The sequence below is a fragment of the Augochlora pura genome, chromosome 8, assembly GCF_028453695.1.
Source record: "Augochlora pura isolate Apur16 chromosome 8, APUR_v2.2.1, whole genome shotgun sequence".
Taxonomy (NCBI): Eukaryota; Metazoa; Arthropoda; class Insecta; order Hymenoptera; family Halictidae; genus Augochlora; species Augochlora pura.
This window is the reverse complement of record NC_135779.1, coordinates 10215024-10227291: the sequence shown is the minus strand read 5'-3', so window position 1 is coordinate 10227291 and position 12268 is coordinate 10215024. Positions and strand designations below refer to the sequence as shown.

Here is a 12268-nt window from a genome sequence, read left to right as displayed (position 1 = left end):
AAAGCAGTCCATAAAATGGAAATGTATTCGTCTTTTAATCTGGCCGGCCGCGGAAAAATCATTATAACTTCGCCGTTCCGGGATTCCTTAGATTCCATTATTGCTCATTAAATCCTGCTCCGGGCGGCCATCAAAATTTTATTACGGAATAATTATGCCGCGCAACCCGCATCGATCCGTCCCCGCATCGGTCAAAATTAGAATAGTTTCAGATGATGAACAGGATTATTGAATTCCCCCGAATTCCTCGTACCCGGACACTTCAGATTTGCGAACCGGGTGAAACTTTCGGTCGACGAACTCGCCGCGGGCCAGAGATAACACCTTTGAGGCACTTGACGTCCCATTAATATTTAATCGGAACTTGTCAGTCAATTAAACCGTTACTCGCTGGCTTCGTGAATTATATCGGTTCCGTTCCAATTTGTCTAATAAAAGTTATTATTTATCGTCTTGGTATAATTTCGTCTAATCTCATTAAGATTAACAGCACACCGAATAGAACATTAATTATCAAAACAAATTATTAGACGCGTTTCGCTAAAATCCGATTTGTCTCCCTTCGTTTAACTCCTCAAACCGGTATTTATATACGTGACAATTTAATTATTTTTATCGCGATATATATATATATTTATACAAGATTAAATATATATTTAATCTTCTATAAAACATAAAGGTTTTGCCAATGCTCGAATTATGACCGTACACTAACGAAGCACGGATTAATTACTATATGCATTCGTATTGTATTATATTTATATATTTATATATTACGGCGTTTTAATACATACGTGGTAAGCTATGGCGACGACGTCATTGACGTACACGTGTACGCCGAACCGGTTTGAGGGGTTAACTCGATCTTCATCAAGTAAATCACGCTTCGAAAATATTTTCCATTCGACGTCATGTTTTTAATCGGCTTTAAGAGACGTCAAATTCGAATTTCGTCCAATGAAACATCCATATAACGCGCCGTTACGGCGCGTTTCATTTTTCAATTAATTTCGAAGCACATCCGCGACGCGTTTATCGACATGATTATCCGAAATTCCCGTGAACCAGTTCAACATTCGGCGGGGGAGGAAATCGTTGGGTCGATTCTGGCTTCTCCTCTATCTTCCACTTTCCTCGGCGCCGTTTGAAAAAGTGTCTCGACCCTCCGCCCGGAACCTTTTTTCGTGCGCCGGCATCAAACGATTACTACGTACCGCGAATTTTCACGCGGCAGACACACCCTTGAAAACAGTTCGGCTGACCTACTTCCTTCGCTCGTTCCGAATGACAGATCGCAATCAAACGTCCTCGGCGCAGAATAAAGAAAAAAAATATCCGAACCGAATGCCTCGACCAAAATTATGTGGGACGAAGCATCGAAACGAATCGAACGATTCTGCCTTCGCTTTAAACAGCACGAGCTTCGAGAACGCGGAAAACATTACTTTCGCTTGTAAACTTCGCTTTTGGACTTTACTCGGCACGATTGATATTACGAAAATTGTACCAGAACATTAAGTTCCACGCTTGCAAGCTTCGCTGAAGCCACGGGGAAATATTTGCAATATTTGGATTCATAACCGAGTGAATTTTGTTGAATAAATAATTCGAATCGAGTCGGATATCCCTGCTAATTCGTATTTCAAAGCGTTGTCCCGTTAAGGAATTTTCCGTTTCTATATTACACAAACGACTGCGCGTCGAGCGGGCTTGACAATTGATATCTGAAAATAAGGGGATAGTAAACGAAGAGAAATTCGCGGACCTCGAAAGCGTGCTGTATTAAACGAAATTCGTCAGAGTCGAACGAGGTGGATTGTCCACAATTTTCGGGCAATTTGCAGGCAACGCGCGCCCCGACAATTGGATCGCGATCAGCTATTTTATTCGGCAGATAATGCGCCCGGAAGTTTCCTCTGAATAGATCGCGGTGTTGTAAAGCGAAGCGAGTGCTCGATATCGACACCTTGACCCTGAGAACCCGGCGAGGTTCATAACTTCCTAACAACTCCACCGAAACTTTCTTCGTAACGATAAAAAGTGGCCGGGATAAGTAAACGCGATCGAGTCGATGCATCGACATGTAAAGGACCCTCGGCTGCGTCGAGAAACTCGAACCCGCGGGCACGGGAATCTCGATTAGGCGAAAGTTTCGAGTTTCGGCCACGAAACTCGCGTTCCGGTTATTTCCGGCTGAAAATAATCGGCGTCGTGGCGGATGTAATCCACGTGTTACATCCACGTGCGCGAATTACGATATCTGTAATCCTTTGATTGCTTGAAGAAACGTGGAAACAACATGTGCTACGTTTTTTTTAATCACAGCGGAATTGAAATTTTAACTCGATAAAATATATATTTAGCAATCTTTACTTTTAATCAACCAACTATCCTTATTGTGTCAACGAAGTGTATCATAATAATTATAATAATAATAATACTGACTTTTGGCTCGTTATTAGTTGCATTTCAATGATTTTAGACTTTTTTTAATGCAATCTTTTTACTACACTTTGCAACGCATTCGACGAAAAATTTTGGAAGCTCGTAAAATGGTTTTAAAAAGTAATGCACCTTTTTTTAATATAAGTGAAGTAAGAGTAAAATTATAGCATGCATCACTGTTTCTATTGAAACGAGGAAAATTCATTTTGAACTCGATACCATCTTGCCACTCCATAGACACGAAATCTTCAATAGACACGTGAATCGAAACTCGACAGACTCCAAATCATCTAAAGACTCTACAAATTTATTTTACCATTACGACTCTCCTGAACGCTATACTCTTAAAAAGTTAATTCTACCAACGTTTCAACACCAACCTTCACGAACGTCGATCCTCCACACAGGCCCTAAATCTCACACCACTTGCTCATACTCACGCCGCGTCGTTACTCAATTTCCCCGAACAACCCTTATCCGCAAGATCAACATTCCACGATCGTGATTCCAAAGCAACCACGTGGATGCAACGATCCCTAAGACGGAGAAGATCACACAAAACCTGGCACACAACGACGCCTGACGCAAACAATGTTGCAGGAAATTGCCGAGTCCTAAGCGGACCTCGGAGACGATATTCTCACCCGGAAGGGTTGATCGTCGACCGAACCTATCCCGCACTCGTCACTGGCTCATGCTCGTAGCAAGGGACTCGATAAAATTAGTCGTCAGGAAAATCCTAGTCGGACCTTCTAACGAGTCCAGCTCGTTAGAGTCCCGGCCCGGGAGAGCGGCGTCGAGAACACGTGGCCGATTCCCCGCGTCCCGGTTTCAGGATTGTCCATCGCCGAGTCACCCCACGAGCACCATCTCACCCCGCAGCTCATGGGATTCACTTTGCACGAGGATCGAGGGGCCGAGTCATCGACGACAAGATCGAAGTTCACGCGCAAAAAGATCCCACTTTTTTTCAAGTGGTCACGGTGGCGTCGTCGGCGGTGGATCGAGTGGTGGCGATTGATCCATAGATCGACAAAGGAAAGAAAAGAATTCTCACCCCCGCAGCAGCCAGGCCTCGCAGCTTCCGCTGGAGCTCCGACCGTAAACACACGTCGGTGGTTGATCGCGCACTGAAGTTACCACCGCGGATCCGGCATTCGACTAGGATCCCACACCGACGGCCACCGACCTCCCCCCTACCCCTCGCATCCCCCACCGACGAACCTGGCCGCCCCGCTCGCCTGCCGGCCGTCCCCGCCGCCCCAGCATCGACGAACAACCCCCTTTTTAACCCTCCCGCCTGGCCGACACTCGAAAACCGTCACCCGGCTCCGTCATCGTACACCCCCACGTACGCGCGGACAACCCTCGTTTCGCCCGACACCTAACCTAGCTGCTACGAGAACGCCGGTCTGATGGAGTAGTTCCTTCTTATCTCGGGATGATCCACCGGCCAGATCAAGCGGCGGGAATTCGCCCCGCTCCGATCGGTGCTTAAGGGGTTGCACCCTAATGAACTATGTTGCGGATATTTTTACGAAAATTAACACGTCCTACGCGACTACTTCTCGTTCCGTTTTCTTCGATCGGTGTTCACGTTTTGGTAGTGGAGCATAAGGAACGGTGGGATGGAATTCCCAGGGAAGGTGATTGATGTAGCAAGGTGAGATCCCGGCAGAAGTTTAACTTCTAGTGGAGTGATTTATGCTGATGTATCCTATTTGCGCGAGGCTTATCTTTCCCAATGCAAGGAGAAGGATCTGAGTTTACCGTGAAGGACGTTGTCATTGGAAATATCTGCAGATGCAGAAAAGAGTTTCAAATTTTGGAGCATCTAAAAGTCAACTCAACGTCGTCGCAAGCTTTTGTAAGCTATTCCATCGATATAATACTCGAGTCTAGGCTTAACTCCAACTCGACAATGTACATCTCGGACCGGATGTATAATTCATCTCGCAGACCGGCAGCAGAGTGCTTCGGCGGCTTTATGAGTTATTAAAGTCAAGAAACGTGTGCAGTCAACAGAGCCAAATTACAGTGTCCCCAGTGTACCCAGGTGACTATTCGTGAGTTACAGCGTAGTCTGAGCCTCAATTCGGAATTAAGATTGTCGAAGCATCTTTAGGGAAGTCCTCGGTTATACATACAGGATTGACCGTTTATCGAAGACTTTTCCGTGCGGCTTTATTTCGCCGAAGTACCGAAATGTTTTCATTCGATTAGTTCGAGTTCTGCTTATCCAAGAATCCAATATGCGGACTCTCCGATCGAGCGGCTCGGAGCATAATCTCCGACAACATGGAGCAAGGTACAGTACAAGGAAGATAAGAAGAAAGGATACCCCGGGGGATGAGAAGATCGAACGAATGTCTCCCGTTACAATCAATATTTGTCGAGCAATATTTAAGGGGACAGCCCGGTTTAGAACGCTATCTCTTTTTAGGAAGTTATTCGTTTTTTACATTCTTATGCGATTTTATCTGATATTTAAGGAACCTGCTACCCTTAAATTTAGGAATTGATAAATGCAACGAGAGTTCACGAAATCTTCAGAACTTGCTGGCAATTGATAAACTGAGCTTCAAATTTGTGCAATTTTCATTTTAAAAAAAAACCTATTCCACTGCGTATTTTTCACGATAATTGGATAATTAATTAAAAAAAGACTTTCAAACGTTGTATGTGCTTGGATGGGAGTTTCGGTATGTCGATTCTCAACATCCGTCACTTCGGGAACGGTTAAAAACGGCGCCCGATGATTAATGGGTGATACATATATTTTAAAACTTAATAACGATATAATGAAGAGACGCGTGGATATGATGTTATTGCCGGTGGTACAAAAAGTCGTGTTGTTCGACGCGTTGTCGAAATGTAGTGTTCCGTCGTACTTGGTAATTGCTAATGATCTTCGCTCGCTCCCTTTCGGGCCTTTTATTTGTTAACTGGTAGGAAGCTGGAAGGAGAGGTGGTAGAGGAAGTGGAAGGTGAAAATGGAATAACAAGGGAGCATGAAAAATCTGGACACGGGAAATGGTTGAGCCATGCTGCCTGAAGGTTACGGATTTAATTGCTTTATGAGCTCAGATGTACTTCTCGCTAGAACGGTCGAGGAACCGAGCCCGGACCCATAAAATGGTTGGGCTATGTTGTGTCCAAACAAACGTACATACCTTAATCTGTTGAGGAACGGGAAAGGATTAATAACAAAACTGTTAGGAAGCACGCGTGGACACCCGGCCAGACTGGACATTGTGGACACCCGGCCGGACTGGACATTGTAGACACCCAAGCTTCCATGCAGATCCTTAACAAAGTAAATTTCGATTAAAATAGTGTCAGCTATTAGCACTTTATCTACTGTAAGCTTATTAACAGGTTTATGTCTGTTCTGCATTTAAAAGAAGTTGAACAATTCCCTTCTGTATAACAATCCCGACGAGAATAATTGAACCATATTACCCGAAACTAACTTATTTAAAAAATTATTAAAAAACTTTCGCAATTTGCTCCTAATTATTTAAATTCAATCATTAAATAAGTTGATAAATTGATCATAAAAAAAATTGATCATTAATCGTAAATCTGAAGAAATTACAGAAGAAATGTTAAGAAATATATAAAGAATAATCAATATATTAGCAATATATTTATTTTGATATAAATAAAATAAATAAATTTTATTTTGATATGTTTTATACTATCCCAAAATAAGAAGTGTAGTACAATCTGAATTAATGTTTAAAAACTGATATATAATAAATCTCTTTGTTCAGATTGATCAAATAGGTGATTGCAATATAATACGACATTTCGGTCAGATCACTTTCGCGATCGGAGTGGCGCGGAGCGTTAAATATTAGTGGCGGCTTGCCGAAATACGATGTTGATTCCCCAGAACTAATTATCTCGCATTCTGGCGCCGGGAATGATTTTAACGCAACCACGTAAGAGGCTCGTGCGCAAGGGAAGGTTAACCATCACGGCTAACCACGAGATCACCGCGGACCTCGAAGCTTCCGAAGCTCACCGCGTAGGTTCCAGCGGCTTGCAGCACTTACTGAATCCAGAGCGATTAATAACAAGACCATGATAATGCGATTACAGCATTGCCATGGCTGAAGCACTTCAAAAATACAACGCAGCAAATAACGATAAATAAATAATTCTTCAACTAGCATTTCCGTGACTTTGCATTGTGCAAAGAATGTTTAGACTATCGTTAATTGTCATATGCGTTATAATCATTACTACTTCATTATCATAATTAAACAGCTTCGGGTCGCCACGAACCATTTTGTTTCACTGCGACCAACACCAACTCGTACGGATGCGCTCTTACCCGCTGCGGTTCATTCCATTCCGCCCTAATACGTTCCAGTTCATTTTGTTCCATTTTAACCCACTCCAATCCATTTTGCCCCCTCCCACCTTGTAGGGTTCATCTTCATTCGAGCTAATTCGCACTGGTTCATTTCGAGTCGTTCTCGTTCTGCTGCACACTACGTTCTAACTTCTTTTTCCCTGGTTTAAATTGTTACGATTCATTCTAAGTCTCTTTTACCCTTTACGGTTCATCCTGGTCCGGTTCATTCTAATCTCGTTGACCCTGATCCTGATTTAGTTGTTTCTAATCTCATTCATCCTAATCAGGTTATTTCTAATCTGGTTCATTCTTATCAGGTTGTTTCTAATCTGGTTGAACCTGAGCCGGATACAACTAATTCCATTCTTGTCTTACCATTTTCAATTTGTCCCAGCGCACTTCACGTTGATTCGGTCCGTCTTGATCTGGGTTAGATCTGGACCCCTCTCAGCCTCCACGAATGACCTTGGTCCGATTTAATTCACTCTGGCTGATTTCGAGCCGTCCTCGTTTGTCCCGTTCTTCCGTAATATAATCCAGGTTATTTCCTTCCAGTTTAAATTGCTACGATTCATTCGGGTCCTCTCTTAGCCTTTCCGATTCATTCTAATCTCGTCCGCGCCAGTCCGATTTAAACTGAACCCAGATCCATCGCAATATGGCAATCTGCAGTAAGGTTGTAAGCTTCTGAAATTCTTTTCATAAAATAGATAAAAAAAATCGTTTTGGACTTTTTGGAAAGCTGAGACTCTGTGCTATCTATCCGCGATGGTTTCAATCGCCTAAAAAATTGTGTAAATTCTCAAGACTTCTGCGAACTGTTTAAAACAAAATTATGAAACCCGAGTTCCAGAGGGTCGTGACAAATAATAACGTAACGCTATTGACTGTACAATTGCTCTACATCAAAATAACCGACAGGATTAGGAAGTAGGAAGTCGGCGTAATTTAAGATGAGCACAGGACCATTGCGGTACGGTCATATGTAATGAAGTCACAGTTTCTTAAAATTAGTCAAACCGCGAACCTCGATTTTTGATCTCACAAGTTTCAAAGTCGGTTGTTGTAGCCCACATGCTAAAAATTATCTCAAAAAAAATCGTTCGACGATTATTTTAGACTCGTTGGAAAGAGGAGACACTACGCAGTAGAACCGCGGTGGTCTCGGTTATCAAAATAATTGGGTTCTCAAGAGCTCAACAAAGTTTTTTGGAGAAACAAAAATATCGGGTTTCAGAGAATCTTAGTAGGAAAAAGTGCGCAGAAAAATTTGTACAAATTTGCTGAAAACTAGTCTATATTTTATTATTGACATACTTGTCGGCGCAAATATGTTTATAAAAATGTTCGGTAGCATATAAATTACTTCATATTTACAAAGTATTATATAAATACGATGATGCTGCAATACAATCATATTATGATATTATGATTCACTTGTGTCATGATTCATTTCTAACTATAAATTAGTAAAACTACTAGGAAATAAATAATTTCGCATTAAAAGATACGGTTATTAAAATAATTTCAATTAAGCATGAATGGACCCTTCATTTTAGAAATGCTCCCAGCAGTATATTGCTTTAACTGCGCCTGCTGTACGTAGAGTAAATTGATAGAAAAAGTTATAACACCTCATCTTTCATATATATTGTTAGTATCGTTAAGGCTATTATGCTGCACTGTATAAAAAATTCCATGTGCCTACGATATGAAATGTACTCTGGTTAAGACTAGTTTTGTGCGGTTAATTGCGTTAAAATCTTCTTAACGCTCTCTTTGTTCTATGCATAATTATGCGATTGCTTTGCAATTCCTCCTGCCTAGTTTCATATGTATACCTCTTCAACCAGATTTTTCTAAATATTTCACAGTCTTTCATTTCTAGTCCATATTCACATATTGTCCTGTCACCGTGGCTGTTTGATGATATCTTCTCCTACCAGCAAAATCTTCGTTTTCTTCGTTCAATTGAGCTGAACATGTTTCAACTCCTGGGTGGACGGGAGTAACGACTATTTGTTCGTAGCTATAAACTTTCCTTCTAAAATTCAGATAATAGGTTAAATATTAACTGCATCATAAAAATAACGATTATCATGATGGATATCAATTGTTACCCCATGAGCCTTAATAACGATATCTTCAGCCAACTGAGAAATTTAAATTCTGATGATACTCCCGGTTTTACAGCGGGATTAGCATGACCAACGTAGCTCCATACAAGAAAAACAACGACTATGTTGGCAATGGCATATCCCCAATGAACGAGAAACATTATAAGCAATTTTATAAGGCACTGTAAATAGCACGTTCATTAGAACAGCATTTGCATAACTTATACGTGTCAAATCAAATCTGTGGATACTTACACCTAACAGTGAAAGCCATCTGTTACACAAAGGACTGTACCAATTTCCCGACTTATTATGAATGTGAATCTTTCGTTCAGAATTATCCATGGGGCTAGCATTTTCATCAACACTCGGCGAAGAGTCTATGTAAACGTTATTCTCAGAGAAACTGGGATTTCTCTACAAGTAATTTCAAAACAGTTTTTTTATTATCTTAACACAGTGTCCGAACATACGCGTGTACTTACTACAAGATTTTTATGCCTAATCCTTTCAGGGAAAAGATTATCCAAATCATTATCAATGTCAGCTATTGAATTGTTCCTACTGGCTGATCCATAATTGCGGTCGAACGTTGGAGACTGTGTACGAAATCTCTGCTCACGAGTTAACTGTATATCAAATGTTTGCGCAAGAGCAAAATACGCATAATCTAAACACGCATATGTCAAAAGGAAGGGCATTGTAACAATTGGCGCAAGAGTATTAATCTGTCCAGTGATGATAAATGTCAATGTAACAACAGCAACTACCAACATTGCGTACACGGGCACTTTGTTTGGTCCCCTCTAAAAATATAAATTTAATTTCTATATTATAAGCCTCTGATTATTACAAGCCTGATAACCTTATACACATTATAGGTATACTTCCCGTACGATTTAAGTTAAAATGCTTTGTGAAACATTTTCATAAATTTAGCACAATTTAGAATAATTCTGGTACAGCTTGTCAATAAAACACATACAAAATTGATCTTAAAAATAGATTGACACAGCTAAGTAATTAACAAAGCTATCCGACAATTTGACTCACCCCTCTTTGTAAACAACTCATTCCTGGTATAACATTTTGGCTAGCAATAGATTGAAGAACACGGGGCGTGCCGTACATAGCACCCAAACAGCTACTGAACGATGATACGTACAAACCCGCCAACAACAATACCGAAATCGCTGATACCGTTGAAGCTATCTTAAAATTTGTCAGAAGTGCTTTACGAGTGCACGTTGCCGCAAGAACCATCGTAAAACATAAATACATAAAGGTTCTGAAAATAGGAAAATCCAATATAAAGTTTATGACAAATATATTTAAATTTATGACAACATCTGTAGCATTAATTACCCGGTTCCAACTGCTGCTAGGGTACCATTAGGAATATCTGTGGACGGATGTCTTAAATCCCCACTCATATTGATGCCAGCTAAAACACCAGTTACTGTAGGAAAGAATACACCAAACACTGTAAACCAGCTATATCCATCTTGATAATTGGGTAAAGTATTATTTCTCAAATTTCCTGAAAACCAGCCCTCAAAGCCTGCTTCTGTAATAGTAATACAATAATTATATGGTTATTAAATGAAGAATCTGTTACAGAGCACATAGAACCTTACCATTATTCACATGAGTAAAACTTCCCACCACAAAGTCTACTCCAGCAAGAAGTAAGATTAGTAGGAGAAGAAACTGGAGCTTTATGACCCATTTGACACCAGCAACATTGATAACAGATAATAAAATAACAGCTGCACATGCAAAACCACGCTCTGCCCAAGCAGATTCTAAATGTACTAAACCAGCCATAGATTCTCCAAAACCTAACACATTCAATGCACAACCCACTGCCTACAACAGAAATTTCAATTGACCTTTCCATAATGTTACTATTAGCTGTGTTATCTGACCTGTCCAAAGCAGTATAATAGCCCAATTGATCCACCAAATCTTGACCCCAACACATGTGACAATAGGAAATAAACTCCACCACTTTCTACTCTACACCTTTCACATATTCCAACTGCAGATAGTACTGTTACTAGTACAATGCACACTGAAACAATTATAAGTCACATAAGTATCTAATTGTTATAATTGAGGATGCAACTTTTATGGACTTTTGCTTAGGTAACTATGTATACCTGTACATAGTGTAATTAGTACTGCATTAAGAACTCCAGCTTGTCCCACTATCCAACCAGATCTCAAAAATACAATTACTCCAAAAATATTTATAAGACAAGATGTAAACACACCATCCCAAGTTCCAAACAATACAGGTTGGGAAATAAAAAAATTTGATTTCCACCAAGGGTCAGAGCTCTATAATGTATAGAAAGATATAAATAGGATCACTACTTTGCATGGTATATTTACTTACATATTCTTGAGCAAACAGCTCATTCGCTCCTGTTTGATACATTTCAGGTCCAAGTTCTTCATACTCTCCATTATTTCTTCTAGTTTCATTGTTCCTTTGAGTTTCTACATTATGTAAACCATACCTGGACCAATCAATGTCTCTATTAGTTGTAACATCTCCATTCGACATTTGATTTTGTTCATTGGGCTCCATATTTTTATCCATTATATTGTATACAACAATTAACCACTCTGTACTCTGTAGTAACAATATCAGTCTTCTTCTTTCAATTCCAATTTCGTAAGAGGAGTACAGAATATATTGATAGATAAATATAAAAGCCTAGTCTAATACACCTCATGCCTATATCAGTATAGTAATATATGAATCAATGCTTATCATCGTTCAAGCAAATATTCTAACTGTTACTGCCATTCCAACAAAATAAATATTAAATTAAATGATTACTTCAGCCAAGAAAAAGCGATCAATATGATTAATGTGTTTGTTGTCAACTTTACTGGTGTAGGTTAGAATGCATTCTCTGCATTTATATGAATCAGTGATTATCGCAAGTTACCACTGCGTGATAAAAACATGATAGTGATTTCATACTTTTTACAGTTTAGCAACTTCTTATATCAATCTTATCGCTTTAAATATATCACCTAGCGGTGACGTGTTGTTCCACAATAGAACGACCATTTTTGATCTTTCTAACGGTACTATACACACGCACCATGTGAAAGTTTAGTGTGCGTTCTGTATACGTACACTGAAGGTAAAACGCAAAAGCTATGTAGAGCTAGTGTTGGGGAGTAGGAGAAACTGTTCTAGCTTCGTTTTCATTGGCTGTCATCCTGTAAGTACTCAGGTTTGTTATTTTACCTTTTCTGAAATTGTGAAACTGTCTTTATAAGAAATTAGGAAATAAATTAATTCATTGACGAGAGAACT

At 40.1% G+C, this 12268-nt stretch overlaps 2 protein-coding genes across 2 annotated transcripts in view; both read right to left on the bottom strand.

The window, feature by feature from the left end:
* Dscam3 (Down syndrome cell adhesion molecule 3) overlaps positions 1-3568 on the bottom strand; it is a 283469-nt gene extending 279901 nt beyond the window's left edge. Inside the window, exon 1 of the mRNA XM_078188350.1 lies at positions 3503-3568. The gene's annotated coding sequence lies outside the window, so the exon portion shown is untranslated. The remainder of the gene's footprint in view (positions 1-3502) is intronic.
* Positions 3569-8099: 4531 nt separating this feature from the next.
* On the bottom strand, positions 8100-12039 carry LOC144474322 (solute carrier family 12 member 8). The gene is made up of 10 exons (XM_078189052.1): positions 11330-12039; positions 11091-11271; positions 10857-11002; positions 10566-10797; positions 10294-10495; positions 9982-10216; positions 9414-9734; positions 9184-9345; positions 8932-9110; positions 8100-8855 (listed from the first exon to the last, which is right to left on the bottom strand). The coding sequence occupies exons 1-10, from the start codon at positions 11534-11536 to the stop codon at positions 8696-8698; spliced, it is 2025 nt and encodes a 674-aa protein (XP_078045178.1). The 5' UTR covers positions 11537-12039; the 3' UTR covers positions 8100-8695.
* Between the last annotated feature and the right edge of the window lie 229 nt (positions 12040-12268).